This window comes from Oryctolagus cuniculus, chromosome 13 (genome assembly GCF_051225735.1).
Source record: "Oryctolagus cuniculus isolate XC-2025 breed Fujian yellow rabbit chromosome 13, ASM5122573v1, whole genome shotgun sequence".
NCBI classification, from domain to species: domain Eukaryota; kingdom Metazoa; phylum Chordata; class Mammalia; order Lagomorpha; family Leporidae; genus Oryctolagus; species Oryctolagus cuniculus.
Genome location: NC_142879.1, coordinates 24,629,669 through 24,657,396, shown reverse-complemented (window position 1 = coordinate 24,657,396; position 27,728 = coordinate 24,629,669). Strand labels below are relative to the sequence as shown.

The 27,728-nt window shown below is 48.2% G+C and overlaps 1 protein-coding gene across 6 annotated transcripts in view; it reads left to right on the top strand.

Moving 5' to 3' along the window:
- The window catches only part of IRF6 (interferon regulatory factor 6), a 47,760-nt gene extending 20,794 nt beyond the window's left edge, over positions 1-26,966 (top strand). For 2 of the 6 annotated variants that reach the window (XM_008268456.5, XM_089312120.1), the window contains exons 3-10: positions 7,966-8,049; positions 8,581-8,757; positions 13,722-13,926; positions 14,947-15,075; positions 18,809-18,967; positions 20,076-20,468; positions 22,429-22,547; positions 23,243-26,966. In XM_008268456.5, coding sequence (XP_008266678.2) covers positions 8,584-8,757; positions 13,722-13,926; positions 14,947-15,075; positions 18,809-18,967; positions 20,076-20,468; positions 22,429-22,547; positions 23,243-23,467 — 1,404 coding nt within the window. In that variant the 5' untranslated portion in view covers positions 7,966-8,049; positions 8,581-8,583 and the 3' untranslated portion in view covers positions 23,468-26,966. Of the gene's footprint in view, positions 1-3,142; positions 3,444-4,116; positions 4,142-5,655; positions 5,680-7,965; positions 8,050-8,580; positions 8,758-13,721; positions 13,927-14,946; positions 15,076-18,808; positions 18,968-20,075; positions 20,469-22,428; positions 22,548-23,242 lie in introns of those variants that run through there. The other 4 variants (XM_008268457.5, XM_008268455.5, XM_089312119.1 and 1 more) reach the window with 4 other exon arrangements.
- Positions 26,967-27,728: the final 762 nt, after the last annotated feature.

Sequence of the window (27,728 nt, the reverse complement as noted above, 5' to 3'; positions counted from 1 at the left end):
AAAACCAGGGGGGCATCGCAGGCCCAAGCCACACTGGGGCTGTTTGAATCTAGCAGGCGCTCTTTGGAGAATATAGAAGAACTGCTTCTTTCAGTGTCTTTGGGGACCCACAGGATGTTCTTATCCCCAGATCCAGTGGATGAGGTGTGTCTCCAGTAAAGAGAGTCAGGATGGCTTATCGCCAGGTCATCACTTGAGGAAGTTCCTGTGATTGCCACTTTAATTCCTCCTGCTTTACTCCCCTTCCTTTGATTCTTCAGTTGAGTGACATGAGAGTTGGGAGTTTTGTTTACTATAACATCAATCACATCTAGATCCATGGGTGATTTTTTATTTTTATGTTTAAATAGTCAACAACCAGTGGCATTGCCAATCAGAATAGACACTGGTCAGGGTGCTAAGCAGGGTTCAAGTGGAAAAGGGCCCTGGTCTTGGTTTTGTGGCTAATTTGCTATGTGACCTTGAGGAAATCACTTGGCTTCTTTGGACCTCATTTTTCTCATCTGTAAAAAGTAGAGATGCCTCCAGGATTAGGCAACTGAAGCAAGTGAGTGAGCCCGGCAGGGTGGAGTTATCCTGCCTGTCATGTGTAGACTCTCTCTAAATAGGCAGCTGTTGCCAGGTGAAACAGGTGGTGTGCATGGTGTCCAGAGCACTTGATTCTTCAAGAGAAGATGTGAATCTGTATGTTTATGTGAGGTCTCCTGGCATTTAAAACACCATGTGAGTCAAACATCTCTAAGTCAATTTTACCCATGAACTAGAGGATCTAGAACAGTGGTGAGGAACATCCAGCCCACAGGTCATGTAAGGCCCACAGAATCCCTTGGTCTGGCTCTGCCAAGGCAACCACAGGCGGGACTTGAAATTCAGTAAATCTACAGCAGGCTAATTTTTAGGTTGATAATTTGTGAATGATGTTATAAATATCCAAATGCCTCTTGGCAGAAAAAGGGTTCCCCACCCCTGATCTAAAAGGACCCTCCTAGCTTGACTTTCTGATTTAAAATATGTGTTTTCTAAAGAAGATTCTAAGAATTACGTTAGTCATGGGAATCTCAGCTCAAGCAAAAGTGAATGCCTGTGTGTGGGCTCATACTTGCATGTCATTGGGCTTCTGGTTCCCTTCTGGTGACACTCTCCTGGTGGTCTTCCCTCCACCCCTCACACCCACCCACAGCAGAAGCTTTGCTTGGTCTCAAGAGCCCAGCCGTGGGCCAGATGGAAGGTGCTGCTTGCCCAGTGAGCTCATCAATAGTAGCAAGTTGGCTGGACTGATGAGCCAGGCCTTCCCCTGAGTGAAGGGAAGAGTGGCCACAGGGCAGTGATTGAGACAGAGGCTGGGTGAGTCAGGCCTTGGGGCTTGCTGCCTTCCCAGGCCTTTGCTGGATACATCCCAAAGCTGACTTGGGACTAGCAATGGAGTCTGCATTATCACCACTCTGGGGCTCTAACCCACACACATGAATCTACAAGATATCACAGACGAGGTGGCTTCAGTAACAAAAAGAAATATTGGTCTGGAGTTAAGTCCAAAACCAGGGGCTGGTGTTGTGGCACAGTGGGTAAAGACACTGCCTGTGCTCTAGCATCCCATATTTGCACCGGTTTGAGTTCCAGCTGCTCTACTTCCAATCCAACTCCCTGCTTACAGCCTGATAAAGTAGTGGAAGATGGCCCAAGAGCTTGGGCCCTTGAACTCACATGGGAGATCTGGAAGAAGCTCCTGGCTCCTGGCCCAGCCTGAGCTGTTGCAGCCATATGGGGAGTGAGCCATCGGATGGAAGATCTCTCTCTCTCTCTCTCTCTCTCTCTCTCTCTGTAACTTTGACTTTCAAATAAATTTTTTAAAAAGTCCAAAACCAAGGTGCTGTTGGGTCTGAGGGCTGTTGGGGAAGTGGGGTGGAGGATCTACTCCAGGCCTCTCCTTGGTATACAGATGGCTGTCTTCTCCCTTGGTCTCTGCATCATCTCTGCTCTACAAGTGTCTGTCTCTGAGTCCACATCTCTTCCTTTTGTAAGGACACTGGTCTTGTTGGGTTGCAGCCCACTCTAATGAGCTCATTTTAACCTCATTACCTCTGCAAAGACCCTACCGTTGGAAAACATCACATTCCGAGGTAGTGAGGGTCAGGACTTCAACATATGAGTTTGGGGTGGGGGCACAATTCTGCCCATTGCACCTTTCTTCTGCAGCTTCTCACTCGTCTCTCTAAACAACGACACCAAGTGCCTGCTTGTGCCCCATCTCACCTGACAGTGCAGTGCTGGAAGGTGGGATCTGTCTGGTTTATCTCACTGCTCCCTGTAGGTAGGTCCTCTGTGTGTGGAGGTGGGGAGTGGGGGGTGGGGGGAGGGAAAAGGGGACTTAACTTCCCAGGTGATTACAAGGGAAACCTTCTTCCTGTGCGAGGTACTGTCTGTAATATGGTGCTTTTTATCCTTACACCACCAATAACTGCAAGTAGCTACATAGGACACTAAGTGTCAGATCCTGTACATGTTGGTCACCGACTGAATTCCCACCATACTACCGTGAGACAGGTACTATCCTAAGCCTCATTCTACAGCTAAGAAAGAGAGCCCAGAGAGCTGAAGAAACTCTCCCAAGCCTGCAGTGACTGATGGAGTTGGGGCTTGAGCCCCCTTCAGTGGCTCCAGAGGCCAGGCTATGACCGTGATTAGAAACAGCAGGAGTTATGGTGCTGGCTGAACAGGTGGGGAAACTGAAACAGACGCTAGGAGACTCACCTACCGTCACACAGGGAAGGGGCAGAGGGAAAGCAGAATTCCAGCCCTGGAACCACATGGCCTTCCCCAGACGGGACCCCGTGTCCTGAGTCCCTTCCCCATCGCTAACTCCACGCACGCAGGCCCACGGCCTGGCAGGGCCGACTCAGACTCTGGAACCCCCTGTCGTTCTGAGCTGTCCCCGGACCATGGGGTAGTTACGGGACGTGAAGGAGGGGAGGCCCTCGCTCGCCTTGGAGTTGACCTCCCAGCCGCTTTTCTTTCCCAGGACCACCAGCCCCGAGGCGCAAGGGCGAGGCCCGAGCCTGGGACTTTTCTTAGCACGGGTTAGAAGCGGGGGAGTGAGGTGGGAAGAGGCCGGGCGGGGCCGGGCCGCCCAGGCACGCAAAGTATCTTATTTCTCCCAAGCGGCCAATCCCGGACGCCGGAGGGCGTGGCTACACCTGGGAGGCGTGGCCAGCCGGCGGAGTGGGCAGAGGCGTCTCGGGGCGAGGCACTGACGTAAGCTCCGCGCACCTGGGCCGGGCAGGTAAGGGCTGGTGCGGGACGGAGAGAGGAACCCGAAGTCCCTATCCGCGCTGAGCGGGGCGCCGCTCGGCCGAGCCGTCGAGGAGCTCGGAGGCCGGCGTCTGCTCCTCGCTGCTGACTTGGTTCAGAGGGACGTCCGCCTCTGGTAGCCGGATTGAGCCAAGGTGGGGACGCCGACACGCGGAGACTACTCTGAGGGAGAGGAGACAGGCCCGCCGGTGGGGAGGGGTCCGTTCTAGCCTCGATGGGAGAGGGGAGAGTCCGTTTGGGGACATCCACTTCGTTGCGGGACTGGGCGCCTGTCGCCCTCCTCCAGGTAGCTTTGTGGCTGTCCCGGTTCTGCAGCGCGGGCCCCGCCCGACCCCACATTTGGGCCCACTCCCTTTCCCTTCCGCGCCGAAACGGACTTTGCTGCTCTTGGCCCCCTGCTCACCCCACCGTCGCGTGGAGCCCAGGACCCCTCTCCCTCTCCCCTCGGTCTTACCAATCGGTTGGCCCGCCGGCCTCTGTGGCAGGGGCCGCTTCTTGGGCCTGGCCGCCTTTGGTCCCGGTGGGTGCTTTGGGAACTTGGAAGAGATGAGCGCGACCTCGAGCTCTGGCCGGTTTGTTTCCCTCCCTGAGTTTGTTTAGCCCAGTCTGGCCGCTGCCCTGGGCCTGGGAGACACCCATGGATTTCCCAGTAGCCAAGCTAGGTGCTGGGGAGGGTGGCGCCAGGTGTGGCTGCTCCGGGGGTGAGGCCCTCTTTGCCGAAGGGGCTGGATGGTGGGTGTGGAGAAGTGGGGAAAGAGGCCTGGGGTGCTGCTCTTTCCAGGCAGTCTGCTTTTCCGGAAAGGGGTCGCCCTGCCCCTCCGCCGCTCTCTCGGTGGGTATCAAGTGTGGCAGCCAGGGAACGGAGAAGTAGAATAGGGGTTGGTGAATGCTGGGCTGACCGGGGCAGGAATTTAGGGTAAGATGTTTGTGTGAGACCCCACTGCAATACCTAACTCCCAGCAGGTCCACCCCTGCCGCCCCCAACTTCTACTGGAGGGGAAGCAGTGGGAATTAGGGCAAGAGGCCCAGAATTTACCCCTAGGTGGGGCCGAACCGAAGGAAGGAAGACTGGGAAACTTAGAGCTTGGGCTGGGGTTCCTCTCCAGGAAGCCGGGAAGAAATGGGACCGCCCCTAAGACCTGTCCAGAGGCAGGAAATGGCAGGCAGGTCCTCCTCTGTGCAGAGCCACTGACAGCCAGCGGATCTTTGGCTCTGCAGTAGCAGTGCCTGGAAACAGGTCTGGGCAGGGGCTGTGGAGGGGGCTGTTCACAGAGGCCCTGCGCCCTGGATGAGGGTGTCAGAGAGAACAGTTAGTCCCTGGGGAGGCTGAAAGCACCCTTGCTCCACACTCCCTGAGAGGGAAGACAGTCAGTTACTATCTTTGTATTTTGGGTGGTAAATACCTGTTCCAGGCACAGCTCTTGAATTCTGCTGTGATGGAAGCCAGGGATACCAGGGCTGAGCCCCGCTGGGCTGTGGTCCTTCTCCCTGCAGCCCTTGGGATTTGAGTGGCAAGAGTGTTTAGGAAGAGCCCTGGTACAGGTGCATTTGAGAGCAGGTGTCAGGCAATCTTTCCCTAATCACTTCCTTGGCCCTCTGTGGGGTTTTGGTTGATGCTTTGGGCTGTGTGCTCTCAGTGTGCAGAAGACGGGAGGCATGGTGCAGTGGCCAGCTTGGGTGCAGCACCCACTGGGGATGCAGGGTCCTAGCCTCAGATAAACCACTTGGGCTCTCCATGCCTCAGTTAGCCCTGCTGTAAGATGGATATGATGGTGTCACTTCTAGAATTGTAAGGGTGAAACCAGACACATTATGTAAAAATGTGCAGATGTGGAGGGTTCTGGTTACCCTCCTTCCTGAGAAATGTCTTAGTTACTTTCCTGTGGTTGAAAAAAATACTACTTGGAGTTAAAAACAAAACTCTTTTTTAATGGAAACATCATTGTATGAAGATGTGAATGATGTATACAGGTATATGGGAGAGTATAAAAGCATCTGTAAGTCCATCATCATGCAACCCTGTCATGAATCTTGTTGCACTGCTGCCTGTCTTCCCCATTTTTCAGTTCTCTGTGTGTGTCCATGGATGCCAGCATGTGTATGTTCCCAAATGGAGAGGCAAGGATGTTTTTCAAAAAGTTCCTGGAGAAATAGGATTAAATGATAAGTTTATTTTGGTACAAAATTTTTGAAATCCTTGCATCATCTTTTCATAAGAGGCATTTTTCCAATGAACTTTTTTTTATTTGACAGACAGTGAGAGAGAGAAAGAAAGGTCTTCCTTCCATTAGTTCACCCCCCAAATGGCCACTATGGCTGGAGCTACGCCGATCAGAAGCCAGGAGCAGGTGCTTCCTCCTGGTCTCCCATGTGAGTGCACAGGCCCAAGAACTTGGGCCATCCTCCACTGCCTTTGTGGGCCACAGCAGAGAGCTAGACTGGAAGAGGAGCGACCGGGACTAGAATCTGGCACTCTAATGGGATACCAGCACCACAGGCAGAGGATTAACCAAGTGAGCCACGGCGCTGGCCCCTCCAATGAACTTTTAAAAGAGCCCTTGTATTGCTATGCATTCCATGTTATATACTACCTTCCTCCCTTATCTTCATATTGTAAACATTTCCCCAAATCCCATAAGAATTGGCTTGGTACTCGTGATTAATGGCTGCTTGGTAGTGCAGCCTGTGGCTGTGATGTAATGAACTATTCCTCTGTCAGTCATTTTGGCTGTTTTCAATTTTTCCCTCTCTGCCTATCTTAGAGTCTAAGTGGGTGGCAGGTGGGGGAGATCTTGGCTGACTTTCAAAGATGGTGGGGATTGGCAGGGAAGGAGAGAGGGTGTGAGGGCAGGCTGGGCCCCGCCCGTGGGCCAAGGCGGGCTTGCTCATGTGTAGTCCCATCTGGGAGAACACTGAGAACTGGGGCTCTAGATCCTAACCACTGATCTCTATGGGTGGCTGCTTCTCCTTCCCCATCACAGGGTGCAGCTCCTTTTCGTGGCCTGGTTGCCTTCATTTTTTTCTTGATGGGCTGTAGATTAACTACAATAAGCCTTTTTTTCAAGTCCATGATCAGTCAAGAGTTGGATTTCATGTGTCAAACAGACCCAGGCACAGGTCTTACCAGTAGTGCAATAGAAATTCTCCAAAACCCTTACTAGCTGGCCAGTTGGCTGCTCATTCCCCCTCTTCTCCTTTCCCTCCCCACCCCCTTCTAGTAAGGCCTGGACTGGGAAGAAGAAGGCAGCATGTGCCCTTGGGAGACTATGCATTCCCTTTTCCTTATAAGTTATATACACACACACTTACACTCACACTCCACAGTCTGGTGGCATCACATGCTGTCCCACAGAGCACCTTACAGTAGGCCAAAAACAGAAACATTTGAACACTGCATGCCAATCTCACCTGCCCATTGTGAGCTGTGCTGGGGGGGGGGGGGGGGGGTTGGAGGGAAGGTTTCAGTTGCAGGACTTGGTAACTGGGTCAGCAGGCACAGGTGAGAGCAGGTCCTACCTTGCTCTTAAAGTGCCAGAGGCAGACTTGGGTTTGGGCTTCTCCCATTTGTTGGGAGTCTGGCTGGGGAGAGAAATGCTGTTAGCTGTTCTGCTCCCCAGCCCCAACTCCTCCAAGTGGGAACCTGCAGCTCACTCAAGTGTTTTGTTTGGTTTTTTATAAAGATTATTTATTTATTTAAAAGTTAGGATGACAGAGATCTTGCATCTGCTGGTTCAATCCCCAGAAGACCACAACGGTATGGGCTGAACAAGGCTAAAGACAGAGCTTCATCTGCGTCTCCCGTGTGCATGCAGGGGCCCGGCCACTTGAGCCATCTTCCACTGCTTTCTCAGGCCATTAACAGGGAGCTGGATTGGAAGTGGGGCAGCCAGAATCAATCTGGCACCCATATGGGATGTCAGTGTCGCAGGCAGCGGCTTTACCTGCTAAGCGATAGCGCCAGTCCCAACTCAAGTGGTTTTACTTCAAAACTGTGATCCAGGTGAAGAGGCGACTTACTGAGCTTCAGGGTGATGGGGAGCCTGGGCAGTCCCTATGTGGATTTCCTCAGGAAGCAGTGAGAACACTGAGCTTTTGTATTTTGTAAGGAACATAGCACTCAACACACAGTAGCTGGTGAACAAATATTTGTTGAATGAATGTTATTGGTCCGGGCCTCTGTTTCTCATTTTAAGTAAAAGCAAAAAACAAAACAAAACAAAAAAAACCAAAACAACCCAAGCACCACCGAACAATTCTTTGGTTAATGGTTTTTCCACCAGGTACCATGTCTGGGCAGGGTTTTGTTTTCTGCTGTGAATGAGGGCCACTGCCCAGTGTTATCAACTATGCCCGTGTATTTGCATGAGAATCAATTGCAGACTTTACCCAGCCTGGGACCCATTGCCTCCCTGCAGCCTCTGGGGAGATAAACAGACCCGGGTGAGGAACCTGTCCTGGCGGGGCAGGGCTTGGCTTATGGTTGCAGTACTCAGTGCTAGGTTCTGTGGGAGTTGATTATTTTTGGGCTCTGAGCTTGGCCAGACGCAGTGCTCGGGACGCAGTCTCAGAACCTATCTTCCCAGTGTTCCCAAGTCTCCTTCCTGGTGCTGGATTGTGGCATAGGTAACCAGTAGGGATCCCCTTTTCTTGATACAGAGTCTCCCGGTGGCACAGAACAAGGAAAGAGGACTTGAAGCCTGGCTCTTCAGATCTCCGTGGACACATTGCCGGCTCAGCTGTGTAAGTGAAGCTATTGGAACCCGGGGCCCACCTGTCACTTCTGTCTGTCCGACGTGGTGTCCTTTCTCACTGCAACGTTCTCTTTCACCTTTAGTTGTCTTGTTTATAAAGAACATGCTTAAGCTTCTTCCCCATGTGCTGTGGTTCCCCTGAGATGAGAATGAAAGGCAATTTTCCCTTCTCCTCCAAAGCCCTTGCTACTCAACAGGGCCTGTGTTCCAGCCGGGATGACATCACCTTTTAATTTTCCTGCTTCAGGATTTAAATACAAGAAATGTGATCTACTTCCATGATAAGTCTGATTTGGCTAGAGCATGAAGTATAAATGGCTTTGGAATAAGAATCAAAAGAACCTTTTAACCTCCTTTCTTTTCTTTCCCACCTGGCACAGTTTATTCCCCTATTTAGTTTCTTTGCCGTAATCTAGTGAAACAGTAGCTCTATCGTATGGGAATGGTAGCTGGGAGAAGTTCCCAGTGGCTGGCCTAATTCTCTTGTTCTCCCTCCCTCTCACTCCCTGCCTCCCCCCAGATCATGGCCCTCCACCCCCGCAGAGTTCGGCTGAAGCCCTGGCTGGTGGCCCAGGTGGATAGTGGCCTGTATCCTGGGCTCATCTGGCTACACAGGGACTCCAAACGCTTCCAGATTCCCTGGAAACATGCCACAAGGCATAGCCCCCAACAAGAGGAGGAAAATACCATTTTTAAGGTAAAGGACTTCTTCCGTCATCTGACTTGCATTTCTTTCCTGTTCTCTTAGACCTTAATGGGTTTGTTTATTTGCTTTTTCAATTTTGGCAGAAGGAGTATACTAGATTCAGAACTCTGATGCAACAGAAAGAATGTGATAGAGGTGCCCAAACTTAGCAGGCATAGTCATCACTTTTGTTATATCCGTAGGATATGTTACATATGTTATATATGTTATAAACCCTTTATTCTTTCCTGTTGGTTGAAGCTATACAATTCATGTCCCAAATGATCCCAAGTGGGGTTGGTTAAACCCCTGCAAGTGCTTGTAGTGATGTGGTTGATCGGAAAGCCCAAGGGTCAGCAGCTGACTGCTCCTCTTCATTCACTCAGGGTTCTTGCTATGAATATACACATGTGGGTCTGGAAAGGGCTATGCGGACCCAGACAGATCTAGGGGGTGTTAGCAGGCTCTTCATCTCGCTTACTGGATGGGGATAGAGGACTCTCAGTAAGCTTTTCTTCTGGTGTTAAATTAGTTTGCCTCTGTCTATAACCTTTGCTTAAAAATTAAAGGTGGCTTAATTATAAGTTTTTATTCTGCAAGTATGTTTTCCTAAATTTAAAAAAAGACTCTGACATGATAGTCATTTTATTTAGCTGAAAACAAGGTTTAATAATGTAGCATTTTAAGCATTTTACAAAATTTAAGTGGAACCAAGGCTTCCCTTAAGGCAGAAGTAGGGGGAAAGGGGTTGCTGTGGGAAGGGGTTTGTGTGGCTTTGCCTCCACTCTGGACCAGCTTCTGGGTGGGTTGTGTCCATTTCATGAGTAGCCTCTGTCCCTGTACCCCTAAGATGTGCAGAAGTGGGTTGGTTTGTCCTTGTCCTCTGACTTGTTCTGGAAGTCAGACGTGAGATCCAGTCCCCACTTCAGGCCTCCCAAGGTCAATGCCCCAGGTTCTTGCTGAGATTGGGTAAGTAAAGGGAAGAGGAGGTGGCCTCAGGGCTCAAAGCAAAGCCACCCTAGAAGTGTTTAGGTTCTCCACCCTAGAGGAAAGGTTAGGAGTAGAGAGGAGAAGCAGAAAGAAAATTGGCCCAAGCATACTCCAAAAGAAAATAAACAAGTATTTTTAATTTAGATATTAAATCATGTAAAAATGATTAGGAAAAAATGTATCAACCAGCACCAGTTGTTGGAGTTGGCACTGAGAAAGCGATAGGCCAAAGGGATAGGACTGCCACTGTGGACTTGTCTGAAGTTGGATTTGCTGTTGAAGGCTGTGGCAGTGGCTGTCTGTGGGGATGAGGCTGGTGCCTGACGGTGACGTGCTTGGGGATGGAGGAAAGGGTGGCTGCAGGAAGGCTGCTTTGCCTTGTGTCTGTGCATCTGCTTGCGGTAGGCTGATGGAGGGCTCAAAGTCAGTAGGAGAGGGAGGGTGCTCTCCTATGGCTCCCAAGCTTTGAGGGCCAAAATGGGTGCCTGGATCCATTGCCTCATTTCATTCTCACGACAGTCCTGTAAGGGAGGATTGTTGCAGGAGCAGAAGGGCTGACTAATTGCCCAGATCACACTGTTGGTGAACACTAGAGCTAGGATTTTAACCCATGCGTTCTTACACCGCCCCATCCATACCAGCCCTTCTGAGCAGGGATTGAAAAATTCAGTCTCACGTCTAAGTACCATCTCCTGCATGTGTGGTCTTGGGTAAGTCATGGAACTTCACTGGGCTCTAGCTTTCTCCTTAGTGGAATGGGGATACAGCTAGCCTTGACTGCCTCACGGGATTATTATTTTTTTAAAGATTTATTTATTTATTTGAAAGACAGAATTACAGAGAGGCAGAGGCAGAGAGAGAGGTCTTCCATCTGCTGGTTCACTCCCTAGATGGCCGCAATGGCTGGAGCTGCGCCGATTTGAAGCCAGGAGCCAGGCATGTCTTCCAGGTCTCCCATGTGGGTGCAGGGGCCCAAGAACTTGGGCCATCTTCTACTGTTTTTCCAGGCCACAGCAGAGAGCTGGATGGGAAGTGGAGCATCTGGGACTGCAACTGGTGCTCATGTGGGATGCCAGCACTGCAGGCACCGGCCCCCTCACAGGATTTTTGTGAGAGTTGAGTCAAAGTATGGGAAGGAATCTATAAAACACTGCAAAAATGCCGAGATTAGCTCTGTTTCAGGAAGAGAAATAAGGGCCTGCAACAGTGATCTGAACCTCCCCTGGCACACTTGGAATAGGTTTGAACAGGCAATGTTTATACATCGCAGTTATTGCCACGTGGTACCTTGTGGGCCCGCCCTTCCTGATTCTAAAGTCCACTAGCAAAGGGAAGGGCTGCCAGTGTCTCGTGCATAGGCCCTGGCGATGCTATGCGGAGAGCAGGAGGGGCTACAGCTGTGCTTCTGAGTTTGGCTGCTCTCCATGGGGGGCAGGGCTTCAGGGAGCCACAGAAGTTTGCAGACCCACCAAAGTCTGCACAGAGAGTTGACGGGGAGGGGCCGGTGAGAGAGCATGGGAACAGAGGATCAAACAAATGGGAGGGACAAGGTGAGAGGCCACAGCCAGGCACTACCAGGTGACTGGAGATGTGCCTCCCAGACACCAGGAGCCAGTGAGATTGAAGTCCCCTATAGGAGATTGGCTGGAATGGACAGGATTAGGTCCCCCAGTGCCTGCTAAGTGCTGTAAGCTGCATGAACTTGTCAGCCTTCATCCTTCTAAACCACTCCACAAGTGGAACCCAAGTATGAGACAAGGAGGGGGAGGACAAGGAGGAGGAGGATTTAGAGTGCCTCCTGGAAGAAATCCTCTCTGGGTTGTGAGGCTTGGTTGGGGGTGACTGAGGGAGACCAGAGATCTCAAAGGACGGGGCAGAAAACTCAGTTTCAGCTTGAGGGAGAATCTCTGGTCTGAATCAGAAGCAAGTGCTGTGCTCTGGAAGCCTGAAGAAGTTGGTCCCCCTTTCTTCTGCACCAGGACATGTCATGCTCCTGAGAAAGCTTAGACCAGAGCGTGTGTTAGTCCTGGCAGAGCGGGGGCGTCCTGTGGGCGGAAGCCTCAGTGCCTTTTAGACCTGGCAGTGGGGCTGGGTTTCTCCTCCCGGCTTTACTCTCGGGGACCTCGGTCTGTGGTGTGAGCAGCCCAGGTTTTCTTTCTTCTCTCTGGGGAGAGCTCCTTATTCCCCTCATGTGGGGACAGTGCTGTGAGTTCCACATTTGAAAGCCAAAGTGGAGGAGTCCAAGTAGCTTTTCAGCCCCTGCTACCAGCTGCTCCCATGAGGTCGGAGTTTGAGCAAACAGGGGAAGGTAGGAGGTGTGGTTTATTAGGACGCAGTGTCCTCAGCACAGCCCCCCTGGTGTGCTCCCTGTGCTCCTAAGGGCTACTTGAGTTCTACAGTTCTGTATTTATGGATCAGATTTGAGGAGCCAGCAAGGCCAAACTCATGCTGTCTGCGATCTCCTTCATGGCAGTTGTGTAAGCTACTCTTGTTAAAAACAGGTAACCCTCTTTCCCCCAGTTACCTGAAACCCAGTATGCAGAGTTACCACGTATGTTTTGGTGTGTACTTTACCCAGACTTGACTTTCATTTATTATTATTATTTTTTAAAGATTTATTTATCCGTTTGAAAGGCAAAGCTTACAGAGAGAGGAGGCACACACACACACACACACACACACAGATCCTCCATCCACTGGCTCACTCTCCAGATGGCCACAAGGGCGGAGCTGGCTCAGTGCTGGAGCTGAGTCGGTCCAAAGCCAGTAGCTTCCTCTGGGTCTCCCACGTGGGTGCAGTGGTCCAAGGACTTGGGTCATGTTCGGCTGCTTTACCAGGCAAATTAGCACGGAGATGGATCAGAAATAGAGCAGCAGGGATTCGAACCGGTGCTCATATGGGATGCTAGCATAGAGGGCACAGACTTAATCTTCTATGCTGCTACACCACAGTGCCGTCCCCTGGACTTCACGACTGACTTTCTTTATTTTTTAAAGGTTTATTTATTTGAAAGTCAGAGTTACACAGAGAGGGAGGACGAGACTGAGAGAGAGAGAGGTCTTCCATCCACTGGTTCATTCCCCAAATGGCCTCAGCAGACAGGTTTGGGCCAGGCTGAAGCCAGGAGTCAGGAACTTCTTCTGGGTCTCCCACATGAGTACAGGGGCCCAAGGACTTGGGCCATTTTCCATTGCTTACTTGCTTGCCTTTTTTTTTTTTTTTAAGATTTATTTTATTTATTTGAAAGGCAGAGTTAGAGAGAGAGTCAGAAAGAGAGAAAGAGAGGTCTTCCATTTGCTGGCTCACTCCCCAAATGGCCTCTACAGAAAGGATTGGGCCAGGCCAAAGCCAGGAGCCAGGAGCTTCTTCTGGTTCTCCCACATAGGTGCAGGGGCCCAAGGACTTGGGCCATCTTCTGCTGCTTTCCCAGGTGCATTAGCAGGGAGCTGGACTGGATGTGAAGCACTGGACTTGAACTAGCGCCCATATGGGATACCAGCACTGCAGGCCAGGGCCTTAACCCACTGCGCCACAGCACTGGCCCCTCTCCACTGCTTTCCCAGGCTCATTAGCAGGAAGCCGGATTGGAAGTGGAGCAACGAGGGCTCAAACTGGTGCCCACTTGGGATGCCAGTGTTGCAGGTGGTGGCTTTACCTGCTACGCCACAGCAACTGTTCCCCCCACCCCCGCCCCGACTTGATTTTCAACCCTTCATTGGAACATTGTCATCTTGACAGGTGCTAGTACAAGAGCTTGAGATAAGGCTACTCCTTTCAAAAGACCGTGTTTGCAGATGGCTTAATTTAGGCCCTGCCTTGCCTGATCAAAGGGTAGTGTTTCCTTCTTTGGTCTGTGTTCACTGGGGCTGGGTGTTGGGGCAGTCATGCCTGGGGTATTTGTGTGTCTGTATGAGAAAAGGTGAGCACATGCTTTGCAGTAGTTTTGGATAATATTAGGCACTCACTATGGTTTCTTGTTCTGCAGGCTTGGGCTGTAGAGACAGGGAAGTACCAGGAAGGAGTGGATGACCCTGACCCCGCTAAATGGAAGGCCCAGCTCCGCTGTGCTCTCAACAAGAGCAGGGAATTCAACTTGATGTATGATGGCACCAAGGAGGTGCCCATGAACCCAGTGAAGATATATCAAGTGTGTGACATCCCCCAGCCCCAGGGCTCAATCATTAACCCAGGTGAGACCCCAGGTGCATGGGAGACTGTAGGAATTATGTCAGATTCTGGCTGGGCTCTATCAGGAGATAGTCAGCTTGGGAAGAGCCTAGTGTACAAAATAGAAGACTGGTAAAGCAAGAAAACCTATCCCTAGGAAGGATCCAGAGTACAAAAGCTGTAAACTCAGCAAAATCTTCTTGCTCACTTGGACATATGTCATTAGCCTGTTTGCTTAAAGCATGAGAAAGTGGAGGGGCTATAGAGTTCTACTGTAAAAATAGCCTCTCCTTGGACATGAGAGGCCAAGTCATTTTGGAGGAAGGACTAAAACTTGGAAGCCTTATGTTGTAAACTTGGCTCTTATCACTTGACTACTTGTAGGACTTGAATCAAGTCATTTGACCTCTTGAGTTCAGTTTCTGCAACTCTAAGAGCTCATCTTCCCTGTATTCTTCAAAGGATATTGTAAGAATTAATTGACATGACATGTAAGAGCTATTAGGTTCTCTATAAATGTGGGCGAGTGGTCATTAGATTGTCAGGTACTTTGCCAAAAGAGTATCATCTGATCCTTTTGTTGACTTAAAACTTAACAAGTCCTAAGAGCCAGATAGTTTAAAATTGTACTCCAGGGAGGTCCTGCTGTGAGCAGGGGTCTGTTCCTCATATTAGGTTTACAAGGGTGAGAAGGTGGTATTCTTGAGTCTTTAAGGGGATGCCAGTATGGAGGAAAGTAATGTTGAGGTATGCTAATGTGTAAGAGAGTTTTGGAAGGGAGTAAAGTTTGCATATCCTGAGTAGAAGCTTGTATTAGCCAGCCTAACCCTCTGCAACACAACACCAGCCCCGGGAAGGGTTCTTTAGGAAAAGTTAGAACCAGATCCTAACATACCCTTGGTTCCCACTCTTTTCAGCTAGGGCATTGAGGGCACATGCTAAGCTCAAGGACCCAGTGTGCTAGCAGGCCCTAGCTTGGAGCAGCTGCCAGGACAACAGCACACCCTAAACTGCTCACCTGTTGGCTTGTGTGTCTTGGGTAGGATCTACAGGATCTGCTCCCTGGGATGAGAAAGATAATGATGTGGATGAAGATGATGAGGAAGATGAGCTTGATCAGTCACAGCACCATGTTCCCATCCAGGACACCTTCCCATTCCTGAACATTAATGGTGAGTAGGGTAGTGGTTGATACAGAGGGATGAGGAAGGTGTGGTACCTTTAACCTTGGAACTAACCTGGACCCTTTTGCCACCATTGCCCAGGGAGCAGGGATGGCACCTTCTGGCCAGGCTGTGAGTTTGTTAGCAAGCAGAAGTCATGGGCTAGGGAACTCTGCCAGCTTAGTTATCTCAGTGCAGTGGAAGTGGGTTCTTGGCATAGGGAACATTCTAATCCAAATAAACAATCTAAAGTCATTCTCAATCCCACATACAAATACATCAGCAGTTATAAATTTTGCTAGTTTCCTTCTAGCCAAGTGCAGACATCATTTTATGAGTTGTAGGCCAAGTCTTCCAAATTCAGCGTCATTTTCTTAACAGAGACCACTCTGCTTAGACTATATTATGGGAAACTGGTCTCTCTAGCTACCAAATCAAGGCTCTGATAGGACTTATCTGCAAGAGACTTTCTTTTATGAACTCTTAAATTCAGCTTCCTAGGAAAAATGAGAGATTGGGAGGCTATTGGCTTATGCGGTAGGTACTGAATTTCCTTTGTGCATTCTAAGGATGTTCCAACATGAGCTGAATTGCTCTGCTGAAAGCATCTTTACTTCATCTGTCTACCAAGATGCTTCTAGTCAAAGGACTCCCATGCAATTGAGTGGCTTTCACTTCCTGGTGCCATCTGGCTGGATGTCAAACTTGCTATGTGATAACTTGAGCCGGCGCCACGGCTCACTAGGCTAATCCTCCACCTTGCAGCACCGGCACACCGGGTTCTAGTCCTGGTCGGGGCGCCGGATTCTGTCCCGGTTGCCCCTCTTCCAGGCCAGCTCTCTGCTGTGGCCAGGGAAGTGCAGTGGAGGATGGCCCAAGTGCTTGGGGCCTGCACCCCATGGGAGACCAAGATAAGTACCTGGCTCCTGCCATCGGATCAGTGCAGTGCGCCGGCCGTAGCGTGCTGGCCGCGGTGGCCATTGGAGGGTGAACTAATGGCAAAAGGAAGACCTTTCTCTCTGTCTCTCTCTCTCACTGTCCACTCTGCCTGTCAAAAAAAAAAAAAAGATAGATAGATAGATAGATAGTATATAGCGGTGGTTTCTTTAGCAATTGGGAATACAGTGCTCTAGGTGATGCTCCTATCTTTGAGAATCATAAAGACCCTTTTGAAAGTAATTTATTTATTTCAAAGGCAGAACGAGAGAGTGAGAGAGAGCGAGTGAGCACTTCCATCCACTGGTTAACTCCCTAAATGACCGAAATAGCTGGAGCTTAGGCAGGCTGAAGCCAGGAGCCAGGAACTCCTTGTAGGTCTCCCACATGCATGGCAAGAACCCAAGTACTTGAGACATCACCCACTGCTTCCCAGGTGCATTAGCAGGGAGCTGGATTACAAGCAGAGTGACTAGGACTTGAACTGGCAATCTGATATGGGATGGATACGTCCCAAGCGGTGGCCTAACCCTCTGCACCACAATACCAGCCCCAGGAAAACCTTTATTGTATGTCCACTGGCCCTCCTTCACTTATCCTGCCATTTATATCTGTGCAAGCAAGTAATAGGAAAAAAATAATCTTATAGAAATCTGCCAGATGGTATTACCACATGCCACTCTTGAAATCTCAAGAGTTGAACATCTGGAAATGTAGAATCCTTTCTCAAATCTTTGGCTGACTCATCTCACTTTTAAAAGGATGGAACCTATTTCCGGAATCCTGATTTCCTATTTCTGTTCTCATTTTCTTAAAGCTAATATTGTATATCTTTATGTTTGGGCTGCCTTGGCTCCTCTTTGGAATGTTATAGGAAACAAAAAGGAAAATGGATGTCTATGAGGGTACTTCAAAAAGCTTGTTGACCAATGAACACTTAGTCTAGTGGCTAAGATGTCTCTGTCCATATTGAAGTACCTGAGTTCAGTTCCTAGCCTTCGCTCTTGTCTCTAGTTTTCTGCCAGTGCAGACCCTGAAAGACAGTAACGCTGGCTCAAGTAATTGGGTTCCTGCCATCCACAAAGGAGACCTAGATTAAAGGTCCAGTTCCCAGCTCCCAACTTCAAACCAGGCTCTCCTTGCTATTGCAAGCATTTGAAGAATAAACCAGCAGATGGAAATGTGCTTGGCTCTCTGTCCCTTTCTTTCTCTCAAAAAAAAAAAAAAAAAAAAAAAGTCCATGATAAAATGGAATTAAAAGTATGAGTTCATTTTGGTCCAAGTGTTGTTTTTTTTTTTCAACTGTTTTTTATAATACCTGGAAAATGTGTTTTATGAAAAAACTATGCACCTATTAAAATTTTTCACATCAAAAGAAACTCATAATTCTGTTTTTCCATAAACTCTTTGAAGTACCCTCATAGATTAAAACAGACTTGTAAGGGGGCTGGTGCTGTGGCGCAGTGGGTTAACACCCTGGCCTGAAGCACCGGTATCACATATGGGAGCTGGTTTGAGTCTTGGCTGTTCCGCTCCTAATCCAGCTCTCTGCTATGGCCTGAGAAAGCAGTAGAAGATGGCCCAAGTCCTTGGGCCCCTACACCCGTGTGGGAGACCTGGAAGAAGCTCCTGGCTCCTAGCTTCAGATCGGCGCAGCTCCGGCTGTTGGCGGCCAACTGGGGAGTGAACCATTGGATAGAAGACCTCTCTCTCTCTCTCTCTCTCTTTCTCTCTTTCTCTCTTTCTCTCTTTCTCTTTCTTTCTCCCTCCCTCCCTCCCTCCCTCCTTCTCTCTCTGTCCTCTCTTTCTCTCTCTCTCTCTTCCTCTGCATGTAACTTTGACTTTCAAATAAATAAATAAATCTTAAAAAAAAATAAAACAGACTTGTAAGGACAGGGCCAAAGAATTAATCTTTGTAATTTCAGAGCTGTTGGGGCAGAGGATGATGAATTGTTGAAGAATAAATGCCTACGAGGCGAGGCTAGAAGGAGACATCTCTAGATTTTGGAGCAAGCCAACTTTTAATAGGGTGATTGTTTCCTTCTTGAGAAGACAGATCTTCCTAGGTTCTTGTATCCTTCTAGGAATATATAAAACTACTTAAAGTTTTATTTGATTTTACTTTTTCGTTGATTTGAAAAGTAGAGAGACAGATTGAGAAAGATCTTTCATCCGTGAGTTAATGCTCTCAACAGCTGGGACAGGGCCAAGCTGAAACCAGCACTGGAACTCAGTCTGGGTCTCCCAGTATGATTGCCTTCTAGGGTGAGCACTACAGGAAGCTGGATCAGGAGCAGAGCCAGAACTTGAAATCATGCACTCTAGTATGGGATGTAGACATCCCAAGTGACATCTTAACTGCTGCAACAAATACCAACTCCATTTGTTTGTTTTTAATGGGATTTCTGAACATTAATGCTTAGTTAAAGCTAACTAATTCAGTTGAGTTCCTTTTGTGGAAGACAACCAGCTTTTATTTAATTTCTGGGGCCAAATTTTGCAACAAGGAATCTCTCCCTCATGCCGATTTAAATTTAACCCTTAGAGAAAACTCATTTGTCTATTTGTTAATTTCCAGTAAATAAAAGTTTTGAAACTATGAGTTTATGAGTAAAATAATATGATTAGGAAACAAGAATAGGAACCTATTCCTTACTGTGTTACTTCTGGGAATCACTGCTATGCTGGTGAGATCACAGTGGGTCGTGGTCCAGTGTTTTACTGACCTTGCTAATTGTTAGAGGCTCAGGTCAGATGTGTGCATGTGTGTTGCCTCTGCCTGTTCACCCACATCCTTCTATTCTAGGTTCTCCCATGGCACCAGCCAGTGTGGGCAACTGTAGTGTAGGCAATTGCAGCCCTGAAACAGTATGGCCCAAAACGGAACCTCTGGAGATGGAAGTACCCCAGGCACCTATCCAGCCGTTTTACAGCTCTCCAGAGCTATGGATCAGCTCTCTCCCAAGTAAGTGAGCCAGTCCTGATCTTTCTTGCTAAGACACTGTTTTCTCTTTCTCCACCTCCTCCTCCACCTTCTCCTCCTCCTCCTCCTCCTTCTTCTTCTTCTTTTTTTTTTTTTTCTTTGTTGTTGTCCTGTCTTTGCTTCCATTTCTTTGCCATGTATAGAATCACTTTCTGTTTCCCGGGTGCCAATGAGTCACCGAAGGAAGAAATAAAGCACTCACAGCCCATACCTATTAGCCATGGGCATCTCTGATTACAGTGCCTGGTTACTCACCTTTTGGTGGGTGCTGGCCTGGGTTTATCAGTCAGGCCAGGGTACTTAGTGATTGGGCCAGTTGTGAGATAGAAGGTTAATAACCATGGATTTGCTTGAGGAGATTCTTTGGTTTTGAGGGCATTTAGGACCCAGAGAAAAAAATTCGTTCTGAATTTGATAGAGAATTTGTCTCAATGAAGACTCAATGCCAGAGCCCTGGTCTCCCTTTGCGCCTAGTCTCTCTAGTGCTCCTCTCTAGTTGTGGTAGAGTATGAGAACTAAAATTATATTCAGGAAGTTAAATAGCTTTGACAAGATCTAGTGGATTCAATAGAGACTTTCTGAGTGGAAATTTCCATGGCTGTGAACTGTATCCTTGTATGGTATATTGTTAGAACAGATCCCCAGTGTGCGCTCACATGTGTAACTTGAGAACCATGGCTTGCTATTTCTTTTTGTTCCTGGTTTCTTTAAATGGTGAGCCAAAAATGCGACACAAGTTGAATTCCTTAGTTTTTAGCTCCTTCTGATGCCTGTTGATATGAAGACTTCATCAGTAGGAAGTGGGGATACCAGGTCCTAGCACTTTTCTTGAAGTTTTAGCCCTTAGGGTGTGGTGACTGAACAGAGATAGCATGAATAGGACCTTAAGCTATTTGCTTCAAGGAAGGCTCTTGAGTGAACATTCCAGGGATATGTTGATGTCTCCCTTTATTACTGGAAGGATAACTATGGTAGTGGCCTTCCTGGACTTTGGTTGAGAGGTGGCTTCCTCTTGATGGACTTGCATGAGTCTTTGGAGGGACAGGCAGAGCAATGGAACAAGACTCTCATTGTCATCTCTCATTTGCAGTGACTGACCTGGACATCAAATTTCAGTATCGGGGGAAGGAGTACGGGCAGACTATGACCGTGAGCAACCCCCAGGGCTGCCGGCTCTTCTATGGGGACCTGGGCCCCATGCCTGACCAGGAGGAGCTCTTTGGTCCTGTCAGCCTGGAGCAGGTCAAATTCCCAGGTCCGGAGCATATCACCAATGAGAAGCAGAAGCTGTTCACAAGCAAACTGCTGGACGTCATGGACAGAGGACTGATCCTGGAGGTCAGCGGTCATGCCATTTATGCCATCAGGCTGTGCCAATGCAAGGTGTACTGGTCTGGGCCGTGTGCCCCATCACTTGTTGCCCCCAATCTGATCGAGAGACAAAAGAAGGTCAAGCTGTTTTGCCTGGAAACATTCCTTAGTGGTGAGTTCTTTTTCAGAACGTTGATGATGGAAGTTGCTCCCTAGAAGTGGTTCTTCCTCCATTTTCCCTTTTTCCTCTCTCCTTTTCTGGCACAGGACAGATCTTAACCAACACGTTTCTTCTGGTTGAGGTCAAGGGAGGAGAGAGCCTTTCTTCTTTTTTTTTTTTTTCTTTTTTTTAAAGATTTTATTTATTTGTGAGGTAGACTTACAGACATAGGGAGATACAGAGAGAAAGGTCTTTCATCTGTTGGTTCAGTCCCCAAATGGCCACAACAGCTGGGGCTGGGCTGATCCAAAGCCAGGAGCTTCTCCTGGGCCTCCCATGCAAGTGCAGGGGCCCAAGCACCTGGGCCATCTTCTGCTGCTTTCCTAGGCCACAACAGAGAGCTGGATTGGAAGAGGAGCAGCTGGGACACAAACTGGCGCCCATTTGTGATGCCAGTGCTACAGGTGAAGGCTTAGCCACAGTGCCGGCCTCAAGAGCCTTGCTTTTGAAAATGGAAGTGATCTAGGCAATGAAGAAGGAGGTTCCACTCCCATACTATCTACATGGAGGCTATTTTTTTTATGTTGGTTGTGGCTCCAGAAGAGGGAGGCAACCTTTTCACTAGTCCACAGATGTTGTTAGCTTACCTTTAAGTTTGAAAAGTGACCTTCTTCATCATACTCAGCAAAATATACACCCTTGGGAAATATCCAAGTGGTGAATTCAAACACACAGTTTTAGGGAACAGCATTGCAGTTTAAACCCAAAGCCTAGTGGGTCCTAGTTGCTCTGATTCTGATCCAGCTCCCTGCTAACGCTCTTGGGAAAACAGCAGAAGACCCAAGTGTTTGGGCTCTTGCCATCCATGTGGGAGACCCAGATGAAGGTCCTAGCCCCTGGCTTTAGCCTGGTACAGCCCTGGCTGTTGTGGCCATTTGGGGAGTGAAAAAATAAATAAATCTTAAAAATAAAGCAAAAAACAACCCAAGCCTAGATTGGTGATTTCCATTGGAATGCTCTGAATAATGGAAGTGTTCTATGTGTGTACTCTCCATATGGTAGCCACTAGTCACACTGTATGTGGTTGGTAATATGTAAATGTGACTAATGTGACCAAGGAACTACTTAATTTTAATTAGTTTAAAATTTTAAAAAAAGGGGCCGGTGCTGCAGCTCACTAGGTTAATCCTCCACCTGTGATGCCGGCACCCCGGGTTCTAGTCCTGGTCAGGGCTCCAGATTCTGTCCCTGTTGCCCCTCTTCCAGTCCAGCTCTCTGCTGTGGCCTGGGAAGGCAGTGGAGGATGGCCCAAGTGCTTGGGCTCTGCACCCGCATGGGAGACCAGAAAGGAAGCACCTGGCTCCTGGCTTCGGATAGGCTCAGTGCACCGGCTGTAGCAGCCATTTGGGGGGTGAACCAATGGAAGGAAGACCTTTCTCTCTGTCTCTCTCTCTCTCACTGTCTAACTCTGCCTGTCAAAAATAAATTAAAAAAAATTTTTTAAATGAAATCAATAGCTGTATATGGTTAGTGGCTGCTTTACTGGGCAACATAAGATAATATTTACTTGGGCTGGTGTTGTGGTGCAGTGGGTAAAGTGGCTGCTTGGGATTCCAGCATCCCATATCGAAGTGCTAATTTGAGTCTCAGCTGTTCTGTTTCCTATCCAGCTTCCTGAAAATTCACATAGCAAGGTGGCAGATAATGGTTAAGTATTTGGGTCCATGTAGGAGACCTAGATAAGGTTTTTCAGCCTGACCCTACCCTGGCAATTGCAGCCATTTTGGGGCCTGAACCAGTGGATGAAAGATCTCTGTCTCTGTCTCTCTCACTCCCTCTCTCTCTGTGTCTCTGTCTGTCTCTCTCTGTACCTCTGGCTTTCAAATAAATAAATAAATCTTTTTCTAAAAGATGATATTTACCAAGTGCATAGGGAATGACTTTGCCAACTTTATTCTTCTACCTTCTGCAGATCTCATTGCCCACCAGAAAGGACAGATAGAAAAGCAGCCACCATTTGAGATTTATTTATGCTTTGGGGAAGAATGGCCAGATGGGAAACCCCAGGACAGGAAACTCATCTTGGTTCAGGTGAGTAGATAAGGATGTGTTCCTGTCTGCCAGTGTGTTAGCCTCCAGGTCTAGGTTGAACCTTGATGGAGTCTCCATTGGTCTATGAAGGTTTATTCCATCAGATGGGTTAGCAGATTCAGGCTACAGCAGGACCAAACTGGAGAATGCAAGATCGTAAAAGTGGATGACAGATTTGATAGAAACTCTTATCTTTCATTCTCTTACTGACATTATAGTCTTGCTGAAACCTCACAGAGTATGACCCTTACCAGCTTTTATATGAAAACTTTTAAAATTATTTCTAAGAATGTAATCTCATTCTAGGAGTGGTAGCAGGGCCACTTGGGGTTGGTCTCCAGAATTACACAATGAGGCAGGCACTAAGTGACATTTGCTTAAAAGTACACTAAGTAAACAGTCATTTATTTAGGCATGTGGTGTGCATCTGGATTCTTCCATTTGAACCAACTTCTAGAGTGAACCTGGGCATGATGGTCTAAAGAGATAAAGGTACATTCTGTATCTAGACATGAGAGTTGAGGGCTTCCCCAGGGCCTCATGGGTCCTTCCTTCAGTTTTGGGTCCTTCCTCCTGTTCAAAAATCTCTCTGTCTCTCTCTCTCACTGTCCACTCTGCCTGCAAAAAAAAAAAAAAAAAAAAAAAAAAAAAATCTTGTCCTCAGAGGACACCTGTGTGCTCTGTATCCTGAACAGGTAATCCCGGTGGTGGCGCGGATGATCTATGAGATGTTTTCTGGTGACTTCACACGATCCTTTGACAGTGGCAGTGTCCGCCTGCAGATCTCAACTCCAGACATCAAAGATAACATCGTTGCTCAGCTGAAACAACTCTACCGCATTCTGCAAACCCAGGAAAGCTGGCAGCCCATGCAGCCCACCCCCAGCATGCAACTGCCCCCAGCCCTGCCGGCCCAGTAATCACGAATGCCATCTCTCCTTCTCTTTTTTATGATATTGTATATAGGGCTTTTTATTATTATTATTATTATTCAGACTTAACCAGCTTTTCAATCTCTTTTCTCTAACAGTGTTAGAAGTCTTGGATTCTCCCAATATTCTTAGCTTTCAAAGTTGATTTAATTTATGGAAAAATCATCCTTCAGGCTTTTCTTTTCTTTTGTAAGCCTCCCAGTAGTAGTTTGAGGCAGTAGAAAAAGATTTGACTTGGGAATTTAGATACCAGGATTCTAGCTGCAGCTTTGTCTTCAATGTGCCTTGAACAAGTCATTTAACCTCTGGGCTTCAGGTTCATCACTTGTGAAGAAAAAAGATTGGAATAATGCCTGAAACTGCATTGAGCTTTAGAACTCCGATTCAAGTACTTCATTCTACTTGTGCAAGACAAAACTGCATGGAACCAGAACCCTTCTTCATCGTTCTTATACCACATTTTTTTCCCCTTGCTTTCATTTAAGTTCCCTCGAGCACTGATTTGTCTGGAGTTGAGCTCTGTTTGACCTGTTCTGCTGGTGTAGTTGAGCTGGCTCCCTCGTGGGGGAAGTGAGAGGGAGAAGGACTGGCCGGTTGCTTAGGAACCGAGCTTGATATCTAAATAGACATGGGTGCCAAAGTCTGAAAGTCACCTGGCCTGCGGAGTAACAGCTTATAAATTGAGCTTCCGCAGGGAAGCTGTCATACAGAAAGCTGAGGGATTCTGTGACAGAGTGGGTAGTTAGGTGTTTGCCTTGTCAGCACTCAAACACCACTGTGTGTGTGTGGTGTAGATGATAGTATTAGACTCATGATAGCCCTCAGAGGAAGAACCTTTTTCTTATTTTCTTCTCTGAGGAAAAGCTGGGAGTGAGCCGGGCATTTGGACAGTTCCTCCTTGCTTGGAGACCTTTGGGGTCTTCCTGTCATTTGGATGTTCTGTCCTTGGGAAAAATGGGGTTTTGGGTGTGTTAAAGCCGAAGTGAGGAAGGTCTGGGCAGTGCTTTTCTGGAAAAGGCTCAGCTAGCACAAACCCGCTCGTCTCCCTTGCTAGTGGAGGTCTCCTGGGTGTGAACAATGAAGGGTAGGAGTGGTGTAGGGCACTGCAGCCATCTCTCTCACAAGCTGGTCTTATTTAGGAACTTCCACTCAGTCCCCTGATCCTTTTGCTTCTCTTTTTTTTTTTTTTAATTTTTTTTTTAATTTTTATTTTTTTGACAGGCAGAGTGGACAGTGAGAGAGAGAGACAGAGAGAGAAAGGTCTTCCTTTGCCATTGGTTCACCCTCCAATGGCCACCGCTGCAGCCGGCGCACCGCGCTGATCCGATGGCAGGAGCCAGGATCCAGGTGCTTTTCCTGGTCTCCCATGGGGTGCAGGGCCCAAGCACCTGGGCCATCCTCCACTGCACTCCCTGGCCATAGCAGAGAGCTGGCCTGGAAGAGGGGCAACCGGGACAGAATCCGGCGCCCCGACTGGGACTAGAACCCGGTGTGCCGGTGCCGCAAGGTGGAGGATTAGCCTATTGAGCCATGGCGCCGGCCTCTCTTTTTCTTTAAAGATGAAATTGTATATAATTTAAACTCCAAGATTTAGATGGAGAACAAGATGCTGATCTTCAGTTGCAGACCCCAATCCTCCCTCCTCTCTGTCTTTAAAGATCCTGTCTGCTGGTTCACTACCAAAAGGCCCTCAAGAGCTGAGTCTGAGCTGGGCTGGGTGGCAGGAACCCACAATCTCCCAGGGTCTGCATTGGTGGGAAGCTGGGATCAGGAGCCATAGCCAGTTACCAAAGCGAGGTACTCAATATGGGATGTGGACTTTTTTTTTTTTTTTAAAAAAAAGATTTATTTATTTATTTGAAAGCAAGAGTTACAGATAGGCAGAGAGAAAGAGAAGTCTTCTTGGTTCACTCCCCATCAAACCAGCACCCATATGGGATGTTGGCACTGCAGGTGGCGGCTTTACCCGCTACACCACAGTGTCGGCCCAAGGGATGTGGACATATTAACTGCTATGCTAAACATCTGCTTCCCCCATTCCTGACACCAGTTTGTGCCAGTCCAAAATAAGGAAGCCTATGTCTATCCTGCTACCCTTAAACCAACTTTTTCTTTCCTTTTTTTTTTTTTTTTAAATAATTGAAAGTTAGGCTAGCTTTATTTAAAATACTAAAAGCTCAGCTCAATTGAAGGTGGCAGTGGAACTCATTTATTTAAAATGCATAAGCCTTGGCTTTAGGTCCTCTAGGAGACCTAGTGGAATATTCCATTATCAAAAGCATAATCAAGCAGCTGGCACTGTGGCGTAGTTGGTGAAGCTGCCACCTGCAGTCCTGGCTGCTCCACTTCTGATCCAGGTCTCTGCTATGGCCTGGGAAAGCAGCAGAAGGTGGCCCAAGTCCTTGGGCCCCTGCACCCACATGGGAGACTGGGAAGCTTCTGGCTTTGGATCAGCCCAGCTCTGGCCATTGTGGCCATTTGGGGTGTGAACCAGCGAATGGAAGCTCTCTCTCACTCTCTGTGCCTCTGTAACTCTGCCTTTCAAATAAATAAAAGTCTTTAAAAAAAAATAGGCATAGCCAAAAAACAATCTGGGCAAAGGTTCGGTGCCCCACTTCAAGGAGAAGTTGAGCTTTTAGGGGTGAAGAATCACACAAGGCATAGAAGCTTTATATTTTTGGAGTCATTTTGTTGAGTGAGTGAAGTGAGGGATCTGGCTGCCCCATCTCTATCTGGGAGCTCAAATCCAAGTGTAGGTAAATTGTGAGGACAACTGTTGAATCTGGCTGGTCCCTTGCCCTTTCTCTGTGAGGTACTAACAGGCTCTCCATTTGGATGGGTGCCTCGATAGTGTGAGCTGGTGAGGGGTGTTACATGGTGTTCTGAGTGCCAAGGACTGAGCTGTTAGGATGCGACCCTAAAGAAAGGTTTCTGAAGCATTAGAGGAGCGGATGCGTAGCTGTATGTGGTCTTAACTCACAGCCCAGTTTCTTCCTTGTTTTGAATCCTTTTCAGAATGCTGCAAGGGTGCATGTGGGGATTTCCTGTGATCAACGTTAGCTCCCTTTCTCTAGGTTCTGATGGGTGCCAGGTGTCCTTTCTTTCCTGGGGACTCAGCCAACTGTGTCCTTGGTGGCTGCTACTGCTTCTGTGGTACCTTCTCCATGGCCTTCACCTCAGACTATGGAGTTAGACTGTGCCACTGGCTCTTGCTTTTCCCCTCTGTGCATCCCACCACACTATTTAAAAGGTAAAAAAGAACCACTGTAGACATGTCGGAAGGGCAAGTTTGTGTCTGGGCTGGTCCCTTCCCCTTTAACTGCATCCCCAGTTAGGTTTCCTTGACGCCCCTTCACCACCGTGTCCTGCTTGACCACCAACTTGTTGAAGGTAAAGATTGTCTTGGACTTTGCTGTCAGTCTTTGGAAGAGTATCTGGTATACAGTGTATTCTCAAATATTGTTACTGAAATAAATGAATGAACTAAGTCGGTCATATATTTTGAACATTTATTGTAAACTACCACAGGAAAATAAGATAGATGTGGGGAGGGTGAAAGTGGTTAAGTTCAGGGGATTAATTGAGTCAGCTGAACTAGTTGAATCAATTTCTAGTCTGCTTCTGACTCCAAGCTAAGAACCAGAGTTAGGTTGGTAGCCCTTATAAACTAGTTCTGCCATCTGGGCCCCATCTTACTCCACATTTTTTTTTTAAGACTTATTTATTTGAGAAGCAGTTACAGAAAGAGATACAGAAAGAGAGGTCTTCCATCTGCTGGTTCACTCCCCAAATGGCTGCAATGGCCAGATCTGGGCCTATCTGAAGCCATGAGCTTCTCCGGGTTGGGTGCAGGGTCCCAAAGCACTTGGGTCGTGCTCCGCTGCTTTCCCGTGCCATTGGCAGAGAGCTGGATCAGAAGTGGAGCAACCAGGACACCAGCCAACGTGTATGTGGGATGCAGGCCGGCAGGCAGAGGCTTAACCTACTATGCCACAGCGCCAGTCCCTACTCCACATGATCTTTCGGTATGAAGGTATCAGCCGGTAGAGCTAGAGGTGAAACCTTCAGTGTAGGTACCCAGCGTTCATTCAAGTCTGCTGCTTCCATGCCCCAGTAGAAATAAACTTGGGCCATTTCCTCAGACACTGCCGCTTCTCTTCGTAGTCTGAGTCCAATCTCAGCAGTTATAAAGGCATTAACCCCTAAGTGACACAACACAGTAATAGCCAGATTGAAAAATCTCTGCATC